The sequence below is a fragment of the Musa acuminata genome, unplaced genomic scaffold (assembly GCF_036884655.1).
Source record: "Musa acuminata AAA Group cultivar baxijiao unplaced genomic scaffold, Cavendish_Baxijiao_AAA HiC_scaffold_1071, whole genome shotgun sequence".
Classification (NCBI taxonomy): domain Eukaryota; kingdom Viridiplantae; phylum Streptophyta; class Magnoliopsida; order Zingiberales; family Musaceae; genus Musa; species Musa acuminata.
This window is the reverse complement of record NW_027021285.1, coordinates 19,365-28,243: the sequence shown is the minus strand read 5'-3', so window position 1 is coordinate 28,243 and position 8,879 is coordinate 19,365. Positions and strand designations below refer to the sequence as shown.

General features: G+C 38.2%; 1 protein-coding gene across 2 annotated transcripts; it reads right to left on the bottom strand.

Annotated features, from left to right (window-relative positions):
• Nucleotides 1–327: 327 nt before the first annotated feature.
• On the bottom strand, nucleotides 328–5,133 carry LOC135666065 (uncharacterized). 2 transcript variants are annotated; one of them, XM_065177578.1, is made up of 7 exons: nucleotides 4,258–5,133; nucleotides 3,912–4,014; nucleotides 3,268–3,836; nucleotides 2,926–3,028; nucleotides 2,052–2,833; nucleotides 865–969; nucleotides 328–768 (listed from the first exon to the last, which is right to left on the bottom strand). In XM_065177578.1, exons 1-7 carry the CDS (start codon nucleotides 4,747–4,749, stop codon nucleotides 703–705), a joined length of 2,220 nt encoding a protein of 739 aa, XP_065033650.1. In that variant the 5' UTR covers nucleotides 4,750–5,133; the 3' UTR covers nucleotides 328–702. The 2 variants fall into 2 exon arrangements, with proteins under 2 accessions (XP_065033650.1, XP_065033651.1); XM_065177579.1 differs by having other exon boundaries at nucleotides 3,268–3,818.
• Nucleotides 5,134–8,879: the final 3,746 nt, after the last annotated feature.

Sequence of the window (8,879 nt, the reverse complement as noted above, 5' to 3'; positions counted from 1 at the left end):
CAACATTCGGTGCCAAGCTATATAAACTAGAGTTTGCATTGAGAATGTAACATTAAGAAAGAGGTGGATATCTAAATCATATACTAGAAGTGTCTGCCATAAGAAACATGCAAACAAATCCATCGATCCAGATAAAATTAACTGACTTGACAAATTAGCAAAGTTGAAATATCTGAGAGCATAGCTGCAGGATTAAACTGAAGATTTGTGGCAATAAAAACTTAAAAGCTGTAGATTATATGGATATTAAAGTTGCAGATAGATTATAATTTACCCAAAAATCCATAAAATTATGCAATTTATTCCTCAGCCTTTCTTCATTGCAACATAGAGAACTTGAATGTTCTTCAACTTTAGACCTTTTCTCAATCCAGAATTTTAAAAAGTATACATATATATAGATAAAACTTGTACTACATAACTGGATGTCATCAATCCTGAGGATTACAAAACAACTCTAAAGTCTTTGAAAACTCACTGGTTTCTACTTAAAAGACGAAGAAAGAAAAAAAAAAAACTTGAAGACTTCAAAAGAATTCTCAAGACACATCTCTGCAGAGGATTTGACTGTAACTATGGTTTCTCCAACAGATGGGTAAACTATGCATTACAATATGTTCGAAGAGATCGTTATACTTGCAGAACGAAGAGATGAATCAAAGGCACATAGAAATTGAGTTAGATTTGCCTTTCCCTAATTTTTTATTCTTGCTGATCTCCTGGACTTGTCCTTTCTTCAACACTTCCAGCAAATGTCACTCTTGGACCCTAAAGGCAGAGTTTAGGAATCAGGTCAATCCATTTGATGAATTTATTTGTGAAAGATATCAGTTTTATCTCTTATGCCAAAGAAAGAGCTCTTACAGGAATCCTGCAGTGAACGTTTAGATCATTAAACATTTGCTTGCTACGGCTGTTTGCTATCTTTTCTGCCCTTGAGGCTCTCTGACATGCTTGTTTCAACAGTTCCTGATTTAAATATCAAGTAGTAATTATACATGAAACAAATAGCATGCATATGACAAATGGACAGTCCCAGGAAAATGCATTGGAAGAATGCATGGATATAAAAAGATTCAGTACACAAGTGTTCCAAAAACAATGCTTAAATATAGAGCAATGAAGAGTCCATTTGTGAAATGCAAACAAACAAAAGATAACCATTACGCAAATAGTAATGAATATTACCTAATTATTATCGATCACAGCACATTTATCAAATGAAAAGAATATGTGACATCCACAAATTGATCAAGAAGCCAAGCGCCATATAAATGCAAGAACTCAACAGGCTCCTTTATATATCAGATATGCCTCATTATTCATCGGACCAGATCAGAGCGAGAGAATTCAGGTATAATTGTAATCTCAGCTGGATCCACATATAAACAAAGTCCCACATTGGGCATCTAATTCTTTCTTAAAGAGAGAAAAAGTCTAGTTAATTTTATGGAGTAACCCATACTAACTAACCTACAGTGAGCAGTAAAGTAGCAATCACAACATTCTGTTGTATGACAAGCCCATATCACAGAAATAAATTTCTTATAGAGACGACCCTTGCCTCTTGCAAATAAAGTTATCATATCTGTGTATTACTAGTCATGGAATTATCCTAACAAAATATTGCAATGCTAAATCCTTTTTGTTTTCTTAATGATCCAAATTACTTCCATCTCACTGATAATTTTATCTTTCTGTGAAGTCACTCCTGGAAACACAATTATCTCAATTTGGCCATGCTACATTAATGTTTGATGAGAATCATTTCCAGAATCTTGTGAAGGTTACATTAGCTAAGACTGCTCACTCTCTCTTTTTTGAACAAAAACAAAAGATTGTGCTGCCCATTCATTTCATGATAATGAAATGCTAGTATTTAGAAATTTTCGATAATATTCTTACTCCTACAACATTTCACACAATCCCAACTTTCAGATGTAACTAAAAGTAAAAGAATATTGCATGATAGTCCTGGGATCAAATTTAATTCATGCTTGACCACATTGGAAGACTGTGCTGGTATTACAAAACACAGGAGATGATGTTACCTGATTGAGTTGAAGAAGCGCACAGGTCCTGGTGCCTTCATAGGTAGGTATGATAGACTTCTCAACTAGATTTCTAAGCCCTGCCAGCTCCTTCACCAGACCCAAAATTATTTCATCTGCATCTTTCATCTGCTTTCTCGAGAAGTCAAATGCATAATTCGCATGAATTCGAAATGTAACACAATCCAAACACATGCAAATCCCTTTGCAGCTTCTGGTGTGTTTCTTCAGAATCCCCTTTCTAGGAGCAAGGGCATGCCTTTCCAAGGAATGAATGGATCCCAACAGAGATATCCTTGGAAGAGACTTCCCCCTGACGTCTGACAGAGGACCTATCATGTTGCAGCTGAATTCAGCTTTGCTTGGCAGGAATGGTCGAGCTAGCACATTACCAGCCAATTCTTCCTCTGACAAAGATTCACGAACAGCAGGGGAAGAAATAGATGGATTGCACAGAAGCTTAGATTCAAGAATGGGATCATGAAGACAATCTTCAGATTTAATCTCCTCAAATTCCATTCCGCTTTGATTGCATAAATTGGACGTTGTCACCTCCAAATCATGAAGATCCCCATTTGAAGAACTCTTGTTGGGGCTCATGTTAATTGGGCTTTCAACAAAACCCAAAGTTTCACATGATTCAACAGTCACAGAACATCTTGAGCTTTCAACCAAATGTTGGTCTACGGACAATTTCCCCTCAGTAGGTAATGAAGTTGTTTCTTCCACAACCTTTTCCACTTTAACTGGGTAATCCTTGCAAGAAACTACTCGTGTGCCACCTATTCCAATAAACTTTATTAGATTTCAAGGAGACAACCATACACATTACAAAATTACAAACTGATTGGCAAGAAAAACCATACGACATTACCTGAATCAACTTTTGTGATATTCATAAGATATGGCAGCAGCCTTCTGTAGCTAAAAGAACTTGAATTTCGATATAGCTTTGAGCGAGAACATCGAATCAGTGCCTAAAGAACATCACTGTCAGCTAACTTCTTTTTCTCACTAAAAAAGTTAGATTACATAGATTGAGCAGTCAAAATGTAGCCAGATAAAATCCTAATTATGCCAAATTAACATATATGTAAGTGAAAATGATAAAACTCAAAATTAAGTCCCAAATTTTACTCAAGAAATAAAAGACAATAAATGTAGACAAATGAATACTAGGAAATTGTATCAATGGTGAATACTAAATGCGACTCACCGGGCTGCTCTTGCAAGGATCAGCCAACTCCATCTTTACATCAGCAGCGATGACCTCCGGAACACTCAGTACCGTTTGATCCTGGCTCATGTTTTCAACTTCCATGGCATTTTCATCATCAGGTGGTGTGCAGTGGATCAACTCCTCGGATCCATCAGATGGCTTCATGACTTCCTCTAATAATGGTTCCCGAATGGCAGGGGAAGAACAAGATGGACTGGGCATAAGCTTAGATTCAAGAAGGGGATCATGAAGGCAAGTTTCAAACTTAACCTCATCAAATTCCAGTCCTCTTTGGTTGCATAAGTTGGTTGTTGTCACCTCCAAATCATGAAGATCCCCATTTGAAGGACTCTTGTCGAGGCTTATATCAATTGGGCTTGCAACAAAACCAAAAGTTTCACTAGATTCCATAACTACAGAGCATTTTGAGCCTCCAACCAAAAGCCGGTCATTGGAAAATTTCCCCTCTGTAGGTACTGAAGTCATTTCTTCAGCAACTTTTCCCACTTTAACTGGATAATCCTTGCAACAAACTACATGTGCACCACCTATTTGAAGAAGCTTTACTAGACTTCCAAGTAAGATTATTACCTATTATAATACTACAAATTGACATGCAAGAAAAAACCATGTGAGACTACCTGAATTATCATTTGCAAGACCAGTAAGATATGGCGGCAGCCCTCTATAGCCAATAGAATTTGGATTTTCGTATAGCTTTGAGTGAGAACAACAAATCGGTGCCTGAAGTACATCACTGTCAGCTAACTCCTTTTTTTCTCACTGAGAATGTTAGTTACGTAGATTTAGCAGTAGAAATGTATCCGAATAATTTCCTAATCATACCAAGTTAGTATATATATATATGAATCAAAATGACAAACTCGAAATTAAGCCCCAAATTTTAGTTGAGAAATAAGAGATAATAAATGCGGAGAAATGGATACTAGGAAATTGCATGAATCGTGACTGTTAAATGAGACTCACCAGCCTGCTCTTGGGCGGATAAGTCGAGTCCGCCGTTACGTCAGCGACGGCCTCCGGACCACTCGCTGTTGTTAGATCCTGGCTCACGCTCTCAACTTCCATGGCATTTTGGTAAACAGGTGGTGTACAGTGGATCAACTCCACCTCAGGACCACCAGATGGCTCCACGACCTCATCAGCTCCTCCGCCCGCCAGCTCGATCCTCTCCGCCTCTTCCTCCGCAGGATCGATCGATTTCTTCCCACCCTCAACAAACCTAATCGCGTCCCTCTTCACGGGAGAGGCCTCCGGGGAGATGACTCTCTTAACAGCGGCAGCGGAGAGGCGTTCGGATGAGGGCGGTGGGGAGATCGAGTCGAGGCGGGGGCGAGGGCCACGGCTGGGGTCGGGGCGGACGCGGCCGGACCGGTTGCGGTGGACGAAGAGCTCGGATCGGCTTCGGGTGAAGACGCCGGGCGTCGGGGAAGAGCCTCGGGTTTGCCTCTTCGCCATGGCTTCGGCTTCAAGGACTAGAGAGAGAGGAGTCTGGAGGGAGAGGAGGGAGGAAGCTAGAGGAAAAGGTTGGACGGAGGGAAACAAAAAGGCTATGGCGGGAAGCGGAGTCGCGATTGGCTCAATATTTAGTTAGTATGTCATTATGTTTGAGCTAAATGGGCTTTACGTAAGTGTTGATTGGCTATATATAATTGTCATCGCGTTTATCCTTCAGTTGCTCTTCGAGATAAGGGCTAGTTTACATCGAAGTATAACGTGCGTCTCGGAAACTTAATGGTCGTCATATTGTTGAAAATGGCGGAAGGGTGATTCGTCCGAAATGGATGCAGTAGGTATAAGGATTATTTGCACCATTGTGGTGCAATCAATCATCACGATATATTAGGAGTTTTGATGCATATGTTATGGGTGAATGTACCAAGATGAATTATCCCATTATGATGTGTTTAATACTTTAAATATTTTTATCTAAAATAGACACATTGAACATAAAAAGATGTCTTACTGGATCGATAATCATCGATTGCTTTAATTGCTTATGTATTGGATGAACGATTCATATATATATATATATATATATATATATATATAAGAAAATCATTCATCCAATTGAAAGCTTTTCTAATGTTATGGCACTTAGGACAGTGACATTTACATAAGAAGATTGCAATCAACATTATATTTTCCACCTTTCAAAATTTGGAAATATCTTAAATAGTGTTTTACCTTATTTAATTTGATTCATTTCATACTATTGTATTCAAAGTAAGGGAATGGCTTAGATCCGCTTCCATTTTTGTGTGGATGTGTTAGGTAAGAGATTAAGAAAATTCTAGTTATAGCTTTTTGCCCTATTTGGATTAATATATTTCTTTATTTATAATATAAATTAGAAAAATAATTAAAAATATGTTTCTTTAATTATATGAGCTTGTTGAATCTTGGATTTTGATGATGAAACCAATTAATAGTGTTTATCTGATCTGTATTTTGAGTGACGCAGAAAGCTTCGATCAGAGAGAGACAAATAAGGTATGAAGAATCATGTTCGATCGGAATGGAACATGTTAAAAGATTTGTTGTCGAGCTGAATGATCGATCGAAGTATCAACAGAAGATCTCGAGCCATGGGATCGGGCTAAGTGGAAATTGTGCCAAGGAAATCAGAATTGTGGAGGTCAACTAATCGATTGAGCAATATGCCGCAAGAAAGAATAATGCATTGAAGAATCGAATGAGACGTCGATGAACCAGTGACATGCTGGACAACATTTGATTTATCTTTATAATAATTATCTAGATCAAAGTAGGTTTTAGGCGTAATTGGGTTAGAATTAGGCCTACTCAATTAGGGGTCAATTTAGCCCAAGTTTAGGTTGTGTTGAGCCAAGTGAAAGGCCAAAACAATGATCCAACATATAGAACCATCAATGACACAATCTCCGAGACTATATCAAGCGGTGGTACTACCCAGACTCAATCTCTGAGACTATCAGGCAATGGTACCGCCCAGACACAATTTCCCAAGCGGTGGCACCGCCAGACTGGGTGATGGTACCGCTCAGTGTCAATGCAGCATTGGTGGTGGTACCGCTCAGCACTAGCGATGGTACCGCCAATACCCAAAAGACTTAGGATGAGATTAGTTTGAACCCATTTGGAGCCTATAAATACCCCTCTCATCCCTGGTTAACATAGATAAGCACAAAGAGCTTAAAAGTGGGAAAACGCTATTACAATCACTTGATATCCGGAGGAGTGAGTGCTTGTAAAGGTTCTCTCATAAACTTGTCAAAAGGAGAATTGAGTATAAAATGGTAGTTGATCTTCGCCCATTGAAAGAAGATCGGTAGTGGAAGCCAGTGGCCTCGATGGAAGAGGAATCGAGAGTGGATATAGGTCACAATGACCGAACCACTATAAAAATCTAGTTTGCATTTACTTCTTACTAGTTACCTTTATTACAAACTGAATTCTTACTTATACTACTCTTTCATACGTTTTCAAAGTTAAGCATTTCTAATATTGATTTTCATCAAACAAAAATAATTTTCGAACTGACGTCCATTTTATCTGTTGCACTAATCACCCCCCCTCTTAGTATTATTCTTAATCCTAATAGTTGGTATCAGAGCCATGTTTTTCTCATTTGGTTTAATACATAAGAGAAATAGCTTTTTTCAGCTTTCAAGAGGGTTACTTTATTATTCGTCCTCCTATGTTTAATGGGACGGACTACACTTATCGGAAAACTTAGATAAGAGTTTTCTTGCTTTTGTTGAATCTTGATTTATGAAATATTATCGAAAATAGATTTCAAAAGTCTTCTCTTCCGATGAACGATTGAAATAATTTCGAAAAGAAGACATTCTCTTTGAACGTTAAAGTTATAAATGCTTTATTTTGTGCTTTGGATAAAACTGAATTTAATTGAGTTTCTATTTATGAAATAGTTTTTAATATTTAGCATACACTTGAAATCACACACGAAAGCACTAATACAGTTAAATATTTAAAAATTAATTTTTTAATGCATGATTTTGAATTATTTCAGATGGAACCAAGTAAATATTAGGATTAAGAGTGGCACTGGGGGGGGGGGGTGGGGTGAATTAATACAGCGAAAAATTCTTCGATTTTCGTATAAAATATTTTATACGTTCGATGAAAATCGAATCAAAAGATGGCAACTTAAAACGTATGAGAGCGTAAGCAAGAGGAGGAGGAGAAGCAGTTTGCTATGAAATGATTTGCAGTTAAAGTAAATTGCACTTATGAAAAGCAAACCAAAATTTAGAGTGGTTTGATCAATGTGACCTACATCCACTTTCGGATTCCTCCTCCAATGAGGTCTCCGGCATCCACTAAAGGCATTCCTTCAATAGGTGAAGACCGAACACCTCTTTACAGCACTTTCTCTTTTTCTTGGATTTAGGAGATGAACCTTTACAAGTCTCACTCCTCTTTCTTGGATGGTTACAAGACTAAGAGGTGAAGGAGGAGAACTCTAATTTTTACAATACTTTAAGACTCAAGAACACAAGATTATGCTAATAGTTTTCGTGCCCTTTCATGTGGAAAAGGGTGAGATTTTTATAGGCCCCAATAGCTTCAAAAATGGAGCCAAAAAGTGTCTAATCCCCAATTTTTTAGATCCTAACGGTACCACCGCCATTACTGGGCGGTACCACCGCCTGACACTTGGGCGGTACTATCGCATAGTCTGGGCAGTACCATCGCCTGACAGAGCTCAGAGATCAAGCTCTGGCGGTACCACTGCCTAGATTTCCTAGGGCGTTGCTTTCCAAGCGGTGCCACCACCAGCCCTAGTGGTGCCACCGCCGGCCAAGAATTTAGAGGCTGAATTGGGTGTTCAATTCTGCCCAATTCAGCCCTATTAAGAGCCCAATTGGCTCATAATTAAGTTAGTGGGATTATCTCTCAATCTTAACTTAATTTATGCTCTAACTACGACAATTAAGACATGTTTACTGCACTTCTTGTTCTGGTGTATCAATTGCTCTTTCGGCAAGCTTCCGACGTACTTTCGATGAACATTCGACGAACTCTCGGTAATGCTTCGGTGGACTCCTAGCAAGCTCCTGGACTTTACGACGATCTTCTTGGGAGTTCCGACGAGCTTCTATGGCAAGCTCATGGACTTCTCGGTTGGTTCCCGTAGAACTTCGGACGAACGTCTGGACTTCCGTTGAACTCTCGAACTCCCAATAAGATCTCGATCTTGACTCTGGCATAACACCAGTTTTGTGTCTTACTTCCATCATAGTTAATCCTGCATACTTTTCTCAACATATAGATTAGATCAAACAAATTACAATTGACTTATCATTAAAATCCGAGATTCAATAATCTCTCCATTTTTTATGATGACAATCAATTAATGATGGAGTTAACCTTAACTCCCCCTATCTATATACCATACTTGAGAAAAGACATTCTTGAATTCAAAGCCTTTGAATTCAAGAGATATATTGATAAGTTTAAATGAAATATACACATCATGATTCCTATTATAATCTAACATTCTCAAAATGATGTTAAGGCATGATATTCATTTTCAAGTATAATATTTCAAATATAAAAGATGACAAAGATAGCAATTCATC

Bases quoted from the DNA above. Each gene is read 5' to 3' on its own strand.
- LOC135666065 (XM_065177578.1), bottom strand. From the start codon at position 4,749: ATGGCGAAGAGGCAAACCCGAGGCTCTTCCCCGACGCCCGGCGTCTTC. The intron at 4,015-4,257 runs GTGAGTCTCATT...GATGTACTTCAG, and splicing joins ATCCGCCCAAGAGCAGGCTG to GCACCGATTTGTTGTTCTCA. The intron at 3,837-3,911 runs GTAGTCTCACAT...TTGGAAGTCTAG, and splicing joins TCTTGCAAATGATAATTCAG to TAAAGCTTCTTCAAATAGGT.